Source organism: Podarcis raffonei, chromosome 16 (genome assembly GCF_027172205.1).
Source record: "Podarcis raffonei isolate rPodRaf1 chromosome 16, rPodRaf1.pri, whole genome shotgun sequence".
Taxonomy (NCBI): domain Eukaryota; kingdom Metazoa; phylum Chordata; class Lepidosauria; order Squamata; family Lacertidae; genus Podarcis; species Podarcis raffonei.
Genome location: NC_070617.1, coordinates 31,127,838 through 31,147,095, shown reverse-complemented (window position 1 = coordinate 31,147,095; position 19,258 = coordinate 31,127,838). Strand labels below are relative to the sequence as shown.

Below are 19,258 nucleotides of genomic sequence, written 5' to 3'. Positions count from 1 at the left end.
GGTGGAAAGGACCATGAGGGTCATCTAGTTCAACCTCCTGTATTGCAGGAATCTTTTGCCCAATGTGGGGCTCGAACCCATGGCTTTGAAGTTAAGAGTCTCATGTTCTATGGACTGAGCTATCCCAGCCATCATAGTACATAATACGGAGCTAGGTAGGTCCAATGATCTGACTCAGTATATGGCAGTTCATATGATCCTGAGGTCCTAATCTTACTATGGTTTAGAGCAGGGGCCGTAGCTTAGTGGTAGAGCAGATGTCCTGTGTGCTGAAGGTCCCAGGTTCAATCCCTGGTATTTCCAGGTAGATCTGGGAGAGACTCCTGTCAAAAATCTTGGACAGCTGGTACTGGCCAGAGTAAACAGTGCTGAACTAGACAGACCAAAGATCTGACTCAGGAGAAGGCAATATTCCTATGTTATAAATTTATCTTTTCCGCTTTTTGTTTATACAAGGACCAACCTCCAAGGGAATCTGACCTTGCAACTCTTTCCCCCACCCCAAATTTCCCATTGCTTTTGGGGAATGGGGAATTAAATAATAAGTTTATTTCTGTTCCAGTGGCCAGTCTTTTCCCTAAGGAAACCCGTGACCTGAATATTTCAGCTGTGCTGGCTCCTTCCTTCGGCAAAATGTAGATTCTCCGTTTCTCACACCTAGCAGGTCAAAGGGGGTAGCTGCAGATCAATCAGTCTGCCGGGGTTCATGATCTTCTGTGGACTCCGTAGGTGTCGGTACTGTTATAATGATTTTCCTTTTTCTTTTGAGCTGTGAACCTCTTGCATTTGAGATCACACCCTGTGATAGACCTTGTTGTGATTCTTAGGAAGAGTTGCTGTGCCCTTTAAGATGAAAGGACCAGGCGATATGTCGAAGTGTCCTTGCAAACAAAAACAAATGATCTGCAATCCTCTGCGCACTTCTCTGGAGCAAAGGCACATTGGATAGTTTGGTCTGAGTAGACCTGTGGATGATTAGACTCCACATCTGCTGTGATAAAGCACCTCTAAGTGACTTCAAGGAGAATCACATCATATTCATAGACTTTATTAGGATTTTTGGAAAGCACCGGGGTTGTGATAGAGCTTAAGTCAGAGAGACAGAAAGAGAGAGAGTGAGAGAGAAGCCCATCTGCACTAGACATTTCAAACAGTATTATATCCCTTTAAACTAGCGGTTCTCAACCTGTGGGTCCCCAGATGTTGTTGGACTACAACTCCCACCATCCCTGAGCTCTGGCCTTGCTAGCTAGGGGTGATGGGAGTTGTAGTCCAACAACATCTGGGGACCCATAGGTTGAGAAAGGCTGCTTTAAACAGTTATGGGTGCTGGGAGTTGCTAGGAGACCTAAAGTTCTGAGTAGTTTAATAATCAATCCCTCTTCCCATGAAAATCTGGGAATTGTAGCTTTCTGAGGGGAATAGTGGAGTGGTCTCCTAACAACTCCCAGCACCCTTAACAAACTACAGCTCCCAGAAACCATGACTATTTAAAGTGGTATGATACTGTTAGATGTTCGGTGAAGATGGGGCCAGTGAGAGAGAGAGAGAGAGAGAGAGAGAGAGAGAGAGAGAGAGAGAGAGATGTCACCTAGAGCAGTGGCTTCCAAACCCAACTTTACCACTATAAAATTTATAAGGGCCTTGGAAGACCACTTGATTATTTTTCTGCCTGTTGCCTGTGGACCCAGGTGCAGTTGTGCAGAGCAGGCAGCACATGAAGACCAGGAGGACCAATCACCAGATCAAACCATAATTAGCAGCTGTTTGGAAGGTTGTATTGTACTACATGTGTGTGCATGGTGAAGGTTGTTAATGGTTCATGCATGGCATATGTCCACAGCTTCTAGTAGCAATGGAAACCCTTGATTTTGAGCCATCTTTGCTGGACCACTGGAAAGCTTAAGACAGAGGATCTTGTTGTGGGTTTGTGGAGTGAAGTGGTTTACAGGACAAGATGGCACTGGAAAGAGAGAGAGAGATTAAACAGGAAATCAGAAGCATTGCCTAATGGAGCGACAATAGATTGTTAAATGTTTTTCAAGGATGTGGGAGAAGCTATTTGTGACCGTCAAGTCAAGGGGCAAGGAGGCAGACAATTTATCGAGCCAGTTTGAGGGTGTGGGTTGGTGAATCCAGTGCTGGTGTGTAGGGTGGGGAAGAGGTTAGACCTTTTACATTTTTTCATCTTGAATTTCTGAAAAGGGAAGAGCTAGTCCTCTCCTTTCCTTGTGCCAGCCTAATGTGAAGAGAAACGGGAGCTTCAAAAATATGGTCAGCGGTTGGGAAGGAAAAGCAGATCTAAAAAATGTAGCAAGTTGTCTAGTTCAGTAGTGTCTACATAGACTGGTAGCAGCTCTTGAGGGGCCTTTCTCAGCCTGATGTGGAGATGCAAAAGATTTAATTTGGAGCTTTTCGTGTGCAAATATTGTGCTGTACCACCAAGCTGTGGGCCAAGCCCTTAAGAGTTGTATTGGTTGCTGCCTTAAACTGACCTGGATCATAAGTCATAAGAAGGTGAGAAGAGAGTTGCTAGGTGAGGTCAGTGGCCCAACTAGTCCATGGGTAGGCAAACTAAGGCCCGGGGGCTGGATCCGGCCCAATCGCCTTCTAAATCCTGCCCGCGGACACGTATCAGCGTGTTTTTACATGAGTAGAATGTGTCCTTTTATTTAAAATGCACCTCTGGGTTATTTGTGGGGCATAGGAATTCATTCATATATATTTTTTTCAAAATATAGTCCAACCCCCAGAAGGTCTGAGGGACAGTGGACCAGCTGAAAAAGTTTGCTGACCCTTGTCCTAGATGTATTCACAGGGCCTTGCTAACACAAGAACGGACCTTCTCGGTGGTGGCTCCCCATTTGCAGAATGCTCTCCCCTATGAGGCATGCCTAGGCCCATCACTATCTGTTTTTAGACAACTGGCAACAGAATCTGAGTGCAAGAGCAATCACTCTACCTATCTGTCCATGATTTTAGCCAAGTACATTCCCAACCTTACCTGAAGATGCTAGGAGGTCTTAGAGGGAGATAAATTAAAATTGCAGAGCTTTGAAAAACTAAAAAACAAAGTGCGAGATTGGCTTCATTATTATCAAATAATGGAGGCATACAATTTGGACAAGAAAATTGGTTTCCAGGTGGAAAAATCAAAATTGGAAACAGAACTGTTAGATCCCAAAACTAAGATTCTGTCAAGAGTGTATAACTTGCTGTTGAAATGGAATACTCAGGATGAACCGGTGAAATCTGCTATGATTAAATGGGCTCAAGATGTTGGACATAACATTATGTTGGCTGACTGGGAACAGTTATGGACCACAGGTATGAAGTTCACGGCATGTAATGCTTTAAGAGAGAATATTATGAAAATGATATACAGGTGGTACATGACACCAGTCAAGCTTGCAAAAATCTATCATTTGCCCGATAATAAATGTTGGAAATGTAAAGAGACTGAAGGTACATTCTTTCACCTTTGGTGGACATGCCCAAAGATTAAGGCTTTCTGGGAGATGATCTATAATGAAATGAAAAAGGTATTTAAGTATACCTTCCTGAAGAAACCAGAGGCCTTTCTCCTGGGCATGGTTGGCCAATTGGTGCCAAAGAAGGATAGAACTTTTTTTATGTATGCAACAGCAGCAGCAAGAATACTTATAGCGAAGTATTGGAAGACACAAGATCTACCCACCCGGGAGGAATGGCAGATGAAAGTGATGGACTATATGGAACTGGCGGAAATGACTGGCAGAATCCGAGACCAGGGAGAAGAGTCGGTAGAGGAAGATTGGAAGAAATTTAAAGACTATCTACAGAAACATTGTAAAATTAAGGAATGTTAAAAGGATGTTGGAATGAAGTAATGTGGTTTTTGCAGTAATGTTATATAGGGTTAAGGAAGAAGGGATTGTTAACAGGTCAGAATGTAAAGTTATAATATATTAAGATAAATTAATAAGATAAGTATAAGAATGGAAAGGACTTGCTAAAACAATCAATTGAACTAGAATACAAAAAAGGGAGGTGCGAGGAGGTCAAGGAAATAAGTAAATGAAAGATAAGTTATGGAAAGATGGATTTCTTTTTAACTGTTTTTACTTTTTCTGTATTTTGTATTTTCTTTTTTCTTTTTCCTGATTTTTGTAATTTTTTTGAAACTTTAATAAATATTATTTTTTTAAAAAAAGATGCTGGGAGGTCTTTTGGCATGCGAAATGTGTTCCCCGCCACTGAGCAGGAAGGGCCAGTCGTGAGTTAAGCACGAGCCTCATGGCTGCCTGGTCTTCATTTCCCCTGTGACGTTTCCTTGCTCCCCTTCCTTCTGTGAATTTCTTCCCATGCCTGTGTGAATTTATTCCCTTCGCCGTCTATTTTAAGATACCATTTGCGAATTCGTGTCTAGGTGGAAATGCCTCTTCTAGCTAAGCACCCATCATATTGCTACAGCTTGAAAAGAATATCTGAGCAGCTGAGATTAGTTTTATTTTAAATGATTTAAAAGCACAGGGTCTTTTCTGCAAGATGTTTGTAGTTGCAAACAGACTATTGCGGGATGGAGAGGGGGAGAATTGACGCCCACCCCCCCCGGTCTTTATTATGCTGCTTAGTTTTCTGGTGGTAGAACACAAAATAGTCCAGATGCAGCCTCTGAGAGAGTTTTATTTGAAAGCGAGAAGTCGGGATGAATGGTCTGGAAATGCTTCCTCCCTCCCTGCGATGCTTGTCATTTGATTGATGCAACCAGCACGTGATTACTCCAAACAGTGGAAGCATTTTCTAGGAGAAGCTGAGGGTGGGGGGAGCATAGGAGATGCTGGAAATGGGAGGAGGCAGAGAGAGAGTGAAGGATGAAAGAAGGGAGCTTTGCAGTGTGAAAATGCCTTCCCTAAAAATAAAGAGCAATCTATGTGACCTGACTTCCGGATTTGGCTTTTTCTGTTGTTGAAGGCTGCGTATCTCTCTCCCGCTTGGCAAGGGAGAATATGGGTCTTTTGGACCCCTTAGCTAGGCTCACACAAGAAGAAGAAGAAGAAGAAGAGTTTGGATTTGATATCCCGCCTTTCACTCCCTTTAAGGAGTCTCAAAGCGGCTAACATTGTCCTTTCCCTTCCTCCCCCACAACAAACACTCTGTGAGGTGAGTGGGGCTGAGAGATTTCAAAGAAGTGTGACTGGCCCAAGGTCACCCAGCAGCTGCATGTGGAGGAGCGGAGACGCGAACCCGGTTCCCCAGATTACGAGTCCACCGCTCTTAACCACTATACCACACTGGCTCTCAGTGTGTCTTCAGAAATGTCTTCAGGATTCAGGACATTTGCACCCCACTCTTCCTCTGAGGAGCATGCGTGGGATTGTTCCATTTTCTCCCAGCACCGGCCCCCATGAGGTAGATTAGACTGAGACTGTGTGACTTTTGACCCAAGCCAGCCCATGAGTGCTGTGGCTGAGAGGACGGAAATCTGAGTTGGAACTCCCAAAATTCTGGCTTCCAGTTGGAGAAGGGGAGAACTTTGACTCAGTTCATGTTCAAAGGTAAACCTAATTCACACTTTCTCAAACATTCTGAGAACTGAAAGGGAGCCATCCTTTAAAATCTGCCCTTCTCTGAATTTTGCAATGCAGCTTTTCAGCTAAGTAATATGGACACAAGTGGATATATTGGGCTACATCACATCCCACATTAGTGGAAAAACACACACAGAGAGAAATGGATTCTTTTCGGGAAAATCGCTTTGCAGAAATGAGCATATTGAGTGAAATTGCATACAAATATGTGTATATTTGTGGGCGGGGATCACAAATATTTTAGCATTACAGACAGATCCAGAAATGTACAAGACTAAACGTAAGATGGGGAATAATGAGAACTGAAATATTGAAATTGAAATACTTTATTGTCACCTGTACAATTTGTATACAGTGAGATTACACGAGCACCCCCCACTCAGCTCTCTTAGTCTTAATTCCCCTCGTTTACTGACGCACACCCACCAAACCCCAAAATCAGTTGCCCTGTTGTTATCTTTTCATTCAGCAGCCTAACAGCCCGCAGATAGAAGCTGTTCTTTACCCTGTTGGTGTGACTAATCATGTTTCTATATCTTCTGCCTGAGGGCAGGAGATCAAGAAAGTGCCGGCCAGGGTGTGAATCATCCCTGAGAATTTCCCTCACTCTCCTGAGGCAACGTTCAAAAAGAAAGGCCATTTGCCAAGTCTTCAAATATCAGTAATCCTGATTATTGAGATCACAAGTCTTCAAAAACCTTTTTTTAAAAAAAATATATCAATATTTTATTAAAAGAGTTTCAGTTATGAAAATAAAGTGAGAAGAAGGGAAAAAAAGAAAGAGAAAAAAAAGTACAAGGGGTCAAGGTCTTCAAAAACTTGACAATTATTGGGCAGGCCACTGTCAAACTAAACACACACACACACACACACACACACACACACACCTTCTTGCATTTCTTCTTTCTGTACCTGCCTGTTGTTATTAAAACTCAATAAAAATATTTAGGAAAAATGTACTTTAAAAGCTTTAATCCAGAATGATTAAATCTGAGGGCAGGGCCACCACATGAGGGCAGGAAGAGCCAACAGTCCACATCTCTTGCCTCAGTTCTTTGGACTCCCTGCCTGAGAAAGTTAGTTTAGGCTCTATCTACTCTACATCTTCTGCTGGGAAGATGCAAATAACCCTCTTCTTTTCCTCCTTTAGCACAATGTGGACTTCCTTGTCATCCAAAGCTCCAACCCTCTCCTTAGCCAACTTCCTGCTTATAATGTATTTAAAGATTTTGTTTGTTCGTTTAAAGGTGAAAGGGTTATCTGAGCTGAAAAGAACCTAGAGCAGTGGTTCCCTATTAGCTCATTGCTGAGGACCCTCTATTTTTAAAAAGCCAAGCCATGGAACCCCTACTTTTGAAAATTTTGATAACTCTATTATAGCTACATACTTGTGCAAAGCATTTTTTTGGGAAGAAAATGTGGGATAACCCCTAATAAGCAAATAATTTTAGGTATGCTAAAAACAGACCATAAAAGTTGTTACCACATATTGCCTGTCCCCAGACAGTAGGAAAAACTTGTCTCCATTGCTCTACTGCAACTGAATAATAATAATAAAAACTAATTGTGTCCCTAACTTGCAAGTGTTCTAGATGCAGAAGATGTTTTCGTATTCAAACGTGCTATTCCTTACTAGTAATTTGAGATGGTACATTTTAGCAAAACTTTGCAGCATATGGTTCTGCTAGCTGAGGGATCTTGCACCTTCCAAAACATAGGTGAAGGCTTGGTCAGGGCTTGATAAAGTCTTGGTGAAGACTGAGTAGAAAACAGCTGGAATTTTGTAATGTTTGTAATAGCAGCAGCAGCAGCAACAACAGCAACTTTAGTCCTCCTGTGCCCGTATCATCCCTGGTTTAAATAGATTAATGAGTTAAATACAGTACTTATTTGGAGTGAGTTTTTTATTCTTGCTGATTACCCAGTAGGAACAACCAGCTTTTTAATTTAGTAGGATTCTGCTGTCCATCTGTTTTGAAATGCTACAATGATTGTGAAATTATTGAAATGTATAAAACTGAATATGGGGCATGGGTGGCACTGTGGGTTAAACCACAGAGCCTAGGACTTGCTGATCGGAAGGTCAGCGGTTCAAATCCATGTGACGGGGTGAGCTCCCGTTGCTCGGTCCCTGCTCCTGCCAACCTAGCAGTTCGAAAGCATGTCAAAGTGCAAGTAGATAAATAGGTACCGCTCGGGCGGGAAGGTAAACGGCGTTTCCGTGCGCTGCTCTGGTTCGCCAGAAGCGGCTTAGTCATGCTGGCCACATGACCCGGAAGCTGTACGCCGGCTCCCTCGGCCAATAAAGCGAGATGAGCACCGCAACCCCAGAGTCGGTTACGACTGGACCTAATGGTCAGGGGTCCCTTTACCTTTTTTATAAAACGGAAAATCATAAATCAGAATAAAAAGTAGAGAGCAAGAGGTAAGGATCCCTTCCATTTTTTAAAAAATGATAAACATTTCAACCTGCCCCATGGAGCAAGTTGTTTGCACTCCCCCCCCCCGCCCCCTCCAACTGCAAGAGCCCTAAGAAACTGACAGAGGTTTGTGCCCAATCCCAGCTCACTTGTCATCCAACAACTCTTTCCTAAATTTTTCCCTGCCAGCAAGCAGGCACTGGTCGCGAGCAGAGGCTGGATAATCCATGGAAGGCTTTCACTGTGCAATTAACAAGTGAGTCTCTAGCAGGGGGTGGTGCTGTGGACCCCCCAAATTAGGAATCACTGATCTAGAGTATGAAGGAGAGTCTCCACCTCCATCGTTCTGCCCGGACACTGAGGTCCAGCGCCGAGGGCCTTCTGGCGGTTCCCTCGCTGCGAGAAGCCAAGTTACAGGGAACCAGGCAGAGGGCCTTCTCGGTAGTGGCACCCGTCCTGTGGAACGCCCTCTCACCAGATGTCAAAGAGAAAAATAACTAACAGACTTTTAGAAGACATCTGAAGGCAGCCCTGTTTAGGGAAGCTTTTAATGTTTAATAGGTTATAGTATTTTAGTGTTTTGTTAGAAGCCGCCCAGAGTGGCTGGGGAAACCCAGCCAGATGGGCAGGGTATAAATACTAAATTATAATATTTTTTATTGAGTCTTCATAATGCAATCCTGATTTCAGGACTCTTTGAACCTGAATTTTTTGGGATAGCTATCCTGCTTCATTTCCAATTGCGTTGGTTGGCATTGATTCATGGCAGGGCCTCCTCAGTGGTGCTTCCCCATTTGCAGAATACCCTCCCTGGTGTGGTGCATCTGTCTCCCTCATTATTGACTGTCAGGAGGGATTTGAAAATGTTTCACTTTAGCCAGGCATTTGGTGGCTGACAGATACTATTCCCAGCAACCCTGGAATCATTGACTGAGAGAACGTGACTATTTTTAGACGATATTGTTGTATGTCCTTGGCTCCTTTGAGCAAAAGAGTGATAAATAAATTGAATAAATAAATAAATGTTGTGCAGGATCACCCTTCAAGGTGGCAATAACACCAAGGAAGCACCATAAAGTGGAATGTTTTGTTGAAGGGACTATAAAAATTTAGTGCTGTGACCCTATCAGTGCACTCCTAGATTTCTCTCTCCCCCCCTTTTTATCTGTTATTGTCTGCTTGCATTTCTTTAGAAGCCAAATGTTCATCGACACTTCCATCTCGGACACTTTAGCCACCCTATTGCACAGGTTTTCAGTATGAATTAGGAGAATCCTGAGGGTTGCCAAACAAATCTGAGCAAAAATATTATACAGTGGTACCTCGGTTCCCGAATGCCTGTGTTGTTGAACGTTTCAGTTCTCGAACGCCAAAATCCCGGAAGTAAATGCTTCTGTTTTTGAACATTTTTCGGAACTCAAACATGAGACACGGCTTCCGCTGAGTGCAAGAAACTCTTGCAACCCATGGGAAGCCACGCCTTGGTTTTCGAATGTTTCGGAAGCCGAACAGTCTTCCGGAACGGATTACGTTCGAGAACCGAAGTACCACTGTAACCTCATCCAGAAGAGGCTGGCTAGCAGATCCACCCTCTGGCACTCAGATCCTCTTTGACTGTGATGATATTTTGTTTTATTTTGTTTACAGGGAGAGCATTTCCGTGTTTCAGGGGCAAGAGTGCGTGCACTGCATGTGTGACATCACATTATGTCATTGCACACACGCCGCATGTATTTTCCTGAAATACGTGCTACAAGACAGTGATAGATGCCCTTCATGGGTGACTTCGTAGGTGTACACAGGTACGAAAATTAACATTCCCAGAGATGCCTTTTGGTGTTGTTTGGAAGTCTCTGAAAGAGGATAATGCACCAGAAGAGGTCGCAGAGGAGGCAGGTGTGCGGCACCTGTTGCTGGTGTTGCACCCGGTGCTTCCCCTTGCCTTTCAAACCGGCATTTTCTCAACTCCTTTCGAAAGAGAGTGAAATTTGCTTGCCTGGCTTGGGTCGATGCTGTCAGTGGGGTCTGCTGTGTGAGCCGACCGTGCCTCTCTGGAGCGGCTGGCTGGCTGGCTGGGTGTGGCCAGAGGCTGCTGTAGTGGAGCTTCCAGCTGTGACTGTCAGTTTCCGCCCCCTGAAGCGGACGGGGAGAGTTTGCACAAGCCACAGCTTTGCTGTGAAGATCGGCACTCTCCAGGGGCAACAGCACAGGAAGGACATCAGTTTGGGGCTTTTCGCCGCCCTCTCCTGCTCCCCCTCCTCCCCCAGGAATGGAGAAAGGCGGGAGGGAGTGAAATCAAAAGCATGTGAAGACCTTCCTCCTCCTTCCTTTCATTCAGAGCCGGTTTGATTGGGGGGCCGGCCGTTTTTCTCCTTTCCGGATTGGTTCTGCTTCCCGTCTGGATCGATTTGAGGGGCTCTCCAAATACTAGAGAGGGAGGGAGAGGAAAAGAGTCCATTGCCTGCCAGATTGTCAAGGCAAGAGGGACGGATCTCTTCCCTAAAACACCTTGCCTGCAAACCGGATTGATTTGGGACTTCATGTATTTTTTCCCAATTATAAATATCTATTTTTTCAAAATATTTTTTGCCCAGTGGGAACTACAAAACTGATTCCTTGCATAAATGCCTGCAGAACTCAGACAGGTTAGTAGATTAACTTGACACCTGCTTGTCTTCTCTGCCTGCCTTTTCAGGTTTCTTGGGTGTGTGTGTGTGGAGAAGGTGTTTGATGTTGATGGCGCCTAATTTTATGTGTGTGCATGTAGTGTTTTCCTGTGTGAGAGAGGGAGAGAGCTGGAGAAAGGGCGAGCTGTTTTTCTTCTTCTTCTCCAGAGAGAGAGAGAGAAGCAGAGAAAGCAGTTTTAAGTCTCCTCACCTAAAACCAGCTTTTCGGAGAGAGGGAGAGAGATTTTGCTTTTTTGTCTTCTGCTGTGCTAAGAGTCGAGGGAGAAACCGGCTATTGTTTCCTTTGACCTTCCAGCTCTAGCTCAGTAAATCCAGGGAAACTCTTTTGAGACCTGAAAAGCTGGGAATGAGGATCTGCCCTGCCAAGTTGGGGAGGGTGAGGAGAGGTCTGTTGGTCCTGCTGTTGCTGCTCTGGCTTTTGCCCACCGCAGGTTTTGTTAGGATGTGTAGAAAAGGGAAAATGTTGGAGGGGATGAAAGCAAAAGTTTTAGGCCAGGGGAGACCCCCTGCTCCTCCTTTGAGGAGGAGACGACCCTGTTCAATATCATGAAACGCTAGGGACTATGGAGGTGCTGAAATACATTTCTGCCTTAACCTCGTAGTGAATTTATGCAGGTCCTGTTAAGAATAAATAAACGGAAAATTGTGCTCTTCTGCAATGAATGTTTGCTCACTTACCTTTGCAGATGGAAGAAACTCTGATGGAAAAGAACAGAATCTAGTCAGCTGTGAAATGTGAAACCCCTGTGTTTTCTTCTTCTGTTTTTAAACCCGGCTGTGTTGCTTTCAATCTTTGCACCCGGAAAAGGGTCAATTCTGGTGCGGCAGGGGTAGTAAAAGTTACTTGTTGGTGCTTTGAGTTGTGCATGCATCTTTTAATTGGATGGTGACGGGGAGAGAATTGCCTGCCCTGCTTTGATCTTTAAGGGCTCTCTGTATACCTTGGCAGCGAAAAGTTGAATGAGCCTTTGAGACCCGGGTCGCTTCGATCCGGTTTAAGATACGGCGTGCCATGAGTGTGGTTTCTGTTCCTTGAATTGGTTGGCCCCCTCCATAAACTGGGTCACGGGTGAGCTAAGATGTTAGGCATGGACGCTGATGCATGAAGGTCTTGTCTCGGGGGCCAAAGGAGTGATTGGGTGACCTTCAGCTCCGTTGCAAAGCTTGTCGTTCATCTGTTAGGAATGCACCCCTGTCTGCCACAATGCATGGCCTGTCTTTTGCGGGAATGATGAGTTGGGGGTCCTGCTAGTGGGTTAGTAGAGTTCTTAAGCGGCGGCTTTGACCCTGACATCATATATGCATTCTTCTCCTCGCTAAGTGCTTTCTCGTGTTTGCATTCCTTGAGGAGTGTGTGTAACACCTGTGGATGTTGTAAGAAGTGAAAGTCTTTCTTATTGCCTTTTGTGCCACCTGACCCAAAACTATTGCAGCTGTCTCCTTCCATGCAGTCAGCTGCTGGTGTACACAAAATTAGGAACAGAAATCTGTCTCTTTGAATATTTTCTACTGGGAAGGGAGAGGGGGGGAAAGGGGAGACCCCAGATACATGCAATAATCTTAGAGGTAAGGAGGATAATGTTAACGTGGATTGCCAGGAGTAATGTTAACATTCTAAGGGGGGAGTCATTGACAAAGGAATGTGTGTGTATTCTGGAGAATGATTATTGTCTTAACAGTGTCGGAAATAAATTTTCCCATGCCACCCTTAATTTTTCAGGCTCAGGCAGAGAGAGATAAGTGTTATGGTTTCGCTTTTCAATGGACTGTCAGGCATTTAGGAGAAGACAGATGTCTGTTTTGCTTCCTGTGCTCTTCTTGGGGGGCAGGGGGGGGGCGATGGCACACGGGACTAGATTAATTGAGGCTATTTTTCTAAAGTCTGAATTCCTCATGTGTCCCTGGAGTGTCGATGAGTGCAAGAGGGGCCTTCCTTATAAGGACAATGGTGGCTCCTCAACTCGATGCTGTCAAAGGAATTTATTTTACCGACAGCAGAAGTTTCACAGACTGGGGGGGGGGAGGGGAACGCTTGTAAATCTCCCCCCTTCCTCCAATCACCTCACAATGGCTGATAGCATAAAATTGGCAGAGAAGAAGGGACCCCTTGAAACATTAGCCATTTCGGTTGCACACCTCAAAACGTGAAGCCTGAAGGCCAAAATGGATATGGAGTGGGAGATTTTTGATTGGTTCTCCTGGAGGGAGTGCTTAACCCTTTCTTCTTGCACCATTTCCCTGATTGAAATCACACCCCCTCCCCTTCCCGAAGCTGTTTTTAGCCTCGCCGAGGGTAATAGACAGAAGACAATAACAGAAGCATCAAGCAGATCTGTGATGGGCACCATGTAGTCCTCAGCCTAATTTCATGGTGTGGGGCAGGTTAAGAAGGGAAAGAACAGGGTTGAAATGGGGTGGTCGAAAGAGGGAGAGGAAAAAAGTCCCTCCCCATTCTGGGATCTGGTCTCATCTGCTGCTGGTTCTGCTCCTGCCAACCTCTTAGTGAATGTGCTTAATGGCTTAAAGGTTCCTCAACCCTTGGGGTAGGTGGTTTCACTTTTGCTCAGGAAAAATTGTACAGGGAGGGAAGGCAGAACTTTCTCTGGTGTCACTGCCCTACTCAGAACTGAAAACTCCCCCCACAACTACTTTTCAAAGTAAGTAAATAAATAGAAAGGAGATCTAATCATGGACCTCCTGTGGTCACGCCTGTTAGGACTTCCAGGTTCTGAATGTTTAATTTGTTTCCATTTATTTATTAAAGACCTTCACGTCCTGGTTTTTATATGCCATATTTTTCGCTCCATAAGATGCACCTGACCATAAGATGCACCTAGTTTTTAGAGGAGGAAAACAAGAAAAAAAATATTCTGAACGAACAGTGGATGTATGATTTTTGTGGTTCATGCTGTGGCCACAGACTTGTGATTTGACGGTGGGTTTGGGGTAGCCCAGTGCAAAAATCCTGAGAATCTATGTGGATCCGTGCTTTGTAACCACGTTTTTGCACCATTGCGGCCCCACAAAACAGTGGATGCGTGAATTTTTGGTGCAGGCTGTAGCCATGGACATGCTATGTGATCTGATGGTGAATTTGGGGTGACCCAATGCAAAAATCCTGAGGATCCATGTGGATCCGTGCTTCGTAACCACATTTTTGCGCCACTGCAGCCGCACAAAACAGTGGATGTGTGATTATATAAAAAATCAAAGCACTACAAACTTCACTGTATTTATTTTTTTATTTCATTTTTTACCCTGCTTTTCTTCCACCATGGACTGCAAGCCAGTCTACATATTCTTTCATGCGGGCACTGACCAGACCTGTTTGCCTTCAGCAAGGGCTTCCTACCCAAAGTTCATTCAGACTCTGCTCTAGGACCAACCCAGGCATTCAGTTGCCATTCAGTTAAAAATCCCATGAACAGGGATGGGGAACTAGTGGCCTAGATGTAGGTGGATTGCAATTCCCATCAGTGCCTGGCCATTGACCTCACAAATAAAATCTGCCCTTCTTCCCTTATGGGGTATCCAAGAGCCTGTATAGAGTCCTTACGTGGGTTCCCTTTTGGTAGTAGAAAATAACAGAGGCCAACCAGAGAATATTGAGAAGCAAAGCAGCTAGTAAGCCTGATCTTTATTAAAGCTGTTGCAACAGGGTGCTCCCCTCACACGCGGGAGGACGGAGGAGGACCCAGAACAAAGGTGTGCCTGCCCTTATATAGACATTTTAAATTCCCTGCCCTGGAGCTCAAGACCACCCCTCCATACATCATACCTACATCACAGAAAAGGTGGTCTACAACAGAAATTTGAATGTTGTTGTTTTTCCTGTCTGCCAGGTTATCTGATAATGCCTTATCTGATTGCCTTTCCTGGTAGTCTGCCCATTCCTTTGAAATGGTGATTACCCAATTCCTGTAACAAGGAAGGTTTTTTTCACCTCCTTCCTCCTTGCAGAGAAACATTTGGTCAGTTTGAGAGTCAAAATGGTTTCAGGTCAGTCTTCCTGTGCTGATCTATGTACATGCTTGGTTGGTACATTTATGAACATTTATTATATATATATGACCTTAAATTTTATTATTACACCTGGCTCCTCAATGGCACTGATTTTGTGCCTCATGAAAGTTTGCTGAGTTACTACCAGCCACCAGGTCACCATCAATGAGTCACCACAAAGGTCCTTCTTCCATCTGCCTCTCACCCAGCCTCCCAAATAGAACTTGAAAATGCAGTACGTTGCTATGGGGAAAGGGTTCCTTCAGATTCTGAGTTCCACAAACACTTAAACTGTTATCCTTGAAGAGCTCTTCATTTCCGCCATGCCACATCACTTCTGGCCTTGACGCTGCTGCTTTCAGGTGGGCTCACAGCAGCAGGGCTTTTGCAACTCAGCCACTGTGGCTGTTCAACCTGGACTTGTCATCCTATTTTGGCTGATAGCAGCAACGCTCACAAAGCTCCTTTTGTGAGGACAGAACAACAGTCTTTTTGCTGGAGCCTGAGAATACGGGCCAGCAGAACATGGATGTGAGGTTGTGTGCGCATGTGTGCGTGCATTTGTGTTTTAGGAGTCCAAACTTCAAATGAAGGAGAGCAGAACCAGGCAACGGCTGGGGAAGGTTTCACTACGGTTGTAATGAAACCCCACACCTTAGCAGCTTGTACGCTTCTCACCAAATCATGCTTGGCTTGCGGGCTTGAAGCTCTTGTTCCAGAAGAATAAAGGCAGCTCTATAGAGTTCTCATGCAATTAGTGGTGGGTGTCTGTTCTTCCCTAAAAGGGTAAGGAAAGGTGCACCCACCTGGCTAATCTGTTTATTTGCAAGCATACCTGGATCAAAGGAAACGTTCTGTTTGCTTTTCGTGGCCTTTTGTGTAAGCTGGTCTTTACAGTGGGTGCTGTAACTCAATACCCTGGGAAGTACATATTAAAGTCAGGTGATTCCTCAGGGCTTCATTCATGCACACCTCCTTTAAAACATATAATATCACAGCTTTTTTATTGAGCTGCTTCACTGGACAATTCTATTCAGGGAGGGCTGACTCATTAGGGCAAATGGGGAACTGCTATTCTACCTGACCTGCCTGCCTTCATATTTAAAATCCAGGAGGTGGCCCTGGCTGTCAGCTCCCTCAGTGTTGCCCTACTAAAATTAGGGTTGGCTCTGCCTGTCAGTAGGGTCGCGGGTGGCGCTGTGGGTTAAACCACAGAGCCTAGGACTTGCCGATCAGAAGGTCGGCGGTTCGAATCCCCGCAACGGGGTGAGCTCCCGTTGCTCGGTCCCTGCTCCTGCCAACCTAGCAGTTCGAAAGCATGTCAAAGTGCAAGTAGATAAATAGGAACCGCTCCGGCAGGAACGTAAACGGCGTTTCCGTGCGCTGCTCTGGTTCACCAGAAGCGGTTTAGTCCTGCTGGCCACATGACCCGGAAGCTGTCTGCGGACAAACGCCGGCTCCCTCGGCCCATAGAGCGAGATGAGCACCACAACCCCAGAGTCAGTCACGACTGGGCCTAATGGTCAGGGGTCCCTTTACCTTTACCTGCCTGTCAGTGGCTCTGGCACCACCTACTGTTCGCTTCCCTGCTTTCTGCCCTACCAGTCCCAAGGGGACTCTGCGGCCGCTGATTCTATCCCATGTCAGGTTTGTAATACAAATTGCCCAACAGTCTGGTTTTTACCAAGTTAGTAAAATACACCCATGCAATTGATGTCTCCAAAAGCAAAGAAGGTCTTTATGGCAGAAAAGCAGAATTCTTTGACGACCGTATTGAGAACATCAGCATGAAGTTGAATGTTGGAAGGTTTGGGACCGAGAAAAGGAAGGACTTCTTCTCGTGGCATGTGCTTAAACTTTCTCTGGGAAGAAGTAGAGGTGGCCACCAACTTGGATGACTTTAAAAGAGGATTAGACAAAATTATGGAGGAGAAGGCTATCAGCCCTGACGGCTGGATTCAACTTCACTGTCAGAATGGTGGAGACCCCCCCCCCTCTTGAACCTTCCAGAGAAGAGGAAGGCAGTAGTGATTTACAACAGTAGTTTGAGGGAGGTCACAGCTCAGTGAGAAATGAAGAGAAGAGTTGGGAGATAATGGGAGAAGAGAAGGGGGAGACAGAGACAGACCAGCCAGGTTATCACTGGAAAGCATTCCCGACCCCCCCCAAGCCCGGCGTGCATTGAAAGTGCAAGAGCAAAAGACTCAGAGACAATTGTCCCCTGGCGGCCACCGTAAAGGGAAATGCTGTTGCTAGGAAGGGAGGGGGAGGAGCCCAGTTGGAGCAACAACATCTTCTGAGCGGTTGCACCTTCCGTATCGCTCTGTGAATCTTGTTTTCCTGTTTCTGGCATCCAGTCGTGAGGGAGGGGGGATCGGATTCCCTTGAAGTCTGAAACAGCAGCAGCAGCAGCAGCAGCAACAACAACACCCCCCTCAGGATTCCTCTAGGTGTGCTTATACCCTTTGCTTCACAGTAGCCCCTTTGGAGCTCTGATGCTATCGGCACTCGCTACTTGGGTTTGCAATAAGAGGGAGCCATCCTGCCTTTAAGCCATGGAGATTCCATTGAAAGGCCTCTTATATCCAAACCGGTAGTGATTTCCACATCTTGCAAAATTCCTTAAGAGAAGTGTATTATGGTGCGAAGAGGTGCTTTCTTTTATCCAACCTGAATCCGCTGCCAACTGATTTCAGCGGTTGTTGACCTTGAGTTCTACTGTTTACGGGAGAGGAGGAAGCGATGCTTTCAATCTGCTCTGAGGAGTAAAGCTTTGGTTTATAAACAGGCTAAGAGTACCTGCCCACTCTTACTGTTTAACACCCAGCTGATCTAGAAGGTGCAGGGCACGTTGTAGCTATCAAGCAGCCAAATAAAAGCAACCGAGCAATAACAAAACAACCACATAAAAACCACATCCCAAATTAATAGAAGTCCAGGTTCTCAGATGTTTCCCTTTGGCAATCACCACAGCAAGAACACCAGTCCCAGCTTCTTCGCTCTCCTAAAAATGCTACGTGGCTCATGGCTTTGACCCCAGCTCCAAATGCCCCCTAAAACAGATGCATCCTGATTTCAAGGGATGATGCCAGATTAGAGTCATCACTCCACCAGTCTCAGTCTACCCTCAGCCAGCCCTCACTTAGTTTCCCTTCTTAGCTACAACCAGCCCAGGGGGTGGGTCCAGGCTGCTGGATTCCTCCTCCCTGGTCTTAGGTTTTGCCCTTGTATAACTCAACAGGGAGGAGGATGGGGACAAAACTAGGATTAGTTGGGTTGGCCTGTCATTGGCTCTGGTGCCCGCCCTGCCCTACTAGTCCCAATGGGTGTCACCCACCACAGAGCTGCACACACTTCAGCAGGTGAAGAAGCAGGGAGCTGTCTTAAAAACCAGTTGCTGTTGTTGGCATCCGTCTGTCTCAAGTAGACAGACAATGGAGTGCACCTTCGAGGGTAAAGTCAAACCGCTGTGTTTGCATCACCAAGTGACCCTGCACCCCGGGCACAAGCCTGGGCAGTGTGTGTGGAGGTCCTGGCCTGCCTAGACAACAAGTTCCTCCCTCTCGGTCTTGCTGATGCGGTCCAAAGGAAAGCAGAGCAAAATGTTTGGCACCAGCTTGGCTGTAGGAGTTGCCTGAATGAGGCGTACCATCTAACCGTCTTAGGGACCCCACTCCAGATTTGTGAAGTGTTTACTCCTTAGCCTTTGAATGAATGAATGAATCTTTATTTGCATCAGCCCTCGGCCATAGCAATAAAACAACAATATGATATACAAAGAATAGGAATAAAAAGTCAATTATATAAAATACATTTTAGGGTTTTGAATCAATAGTCAAATAGTCGATCTTATTCTAATTGCCCCAGTTAAAAACCTTGCAACCTTTGCTGTTACCTGCTCATCCTGATCTGCCAAGAGAAAGGACACTATCCTCCTTAGCCTTCTCCTGAAGATGTCCTGCAAGGCAGTTGGTACAGATTTTTCCACAGGGTTTACTCCTTAGCCTTTTCTGCTCTGGCTATATCCCACAAGCAAGCGGATGTTTGGAACCAGAGTTTTCCTTCTCCTAGGTGGGCTACCTTCTCAAGTTGAAGAGTCCTATCTGCCCCTCACTTCCCTCTACAGCACATGCGGAAACCACCTACTTGACCATTGGACCCACTATTGGTCTCGTCCACTCAGTCCGCCAGGTCCTGTCTTCGCATGCAGAGGAGCCAATTCGCCTTGGCTTATTAGAGGGAACCACACCTTGACCCCTGGCTTGGATGTAGCACTGAGCTTGTTTGTTTGGCTGTTTGCAAAAGGCGAGGAGCAGAGGAGAGTTCAGGCTGTGTGCACCAGCAGGAGGCCTGCGTACAGCGTGGTTCGTCCAGCCAAAGATTCTTGGCTCGCTGTTATGTGCAAACGTAGTCAATCAAACGGATTGACAGCGGATTCAGGAGGAACAAAAGAGAGCCCGCTTTCACACAACGTGGAATTATTTTACAGAATTTGCTGTTGCAAGATTGATGAGGCTGTGAAGGGAGATTAGAAAAATTTGTGGAAGATAAATCTAATCAAAGGCTACCGGCCAAAACA

General features: G+C 45.5%; 1 protein-coding gene across 13 annotated transcripts in view; it reads left to right on the top strand.

The window, feature by feature from the left end:
* Nucleotides 1-19,258, top strand: part of ARVCF (ARVCF delta catenin family member) — a 606,803-nt gene that overhangs the window by 290,057 nt on the left and 297,488 nt on the right. Inside the window, exon 1 of one of the 13 annotated variants that reach the window (XM_053369465.1) lies at nt 10,126-10,635. The exons of the other annotated variants lie outside the window; for them this stretch is intronic. Coding sequence (XP_053225440.1) covers nt 10,615-10,635 — 21 coding nt within the window. The 5' untranslated portion in view covers nt 10,126-10,614. Of the gene's footprint in view, nt 1-10,125; nt 10,636-19,258 lie in introns of those variants that run through there. 13 annotated transcript variants of the gene reach the window in all.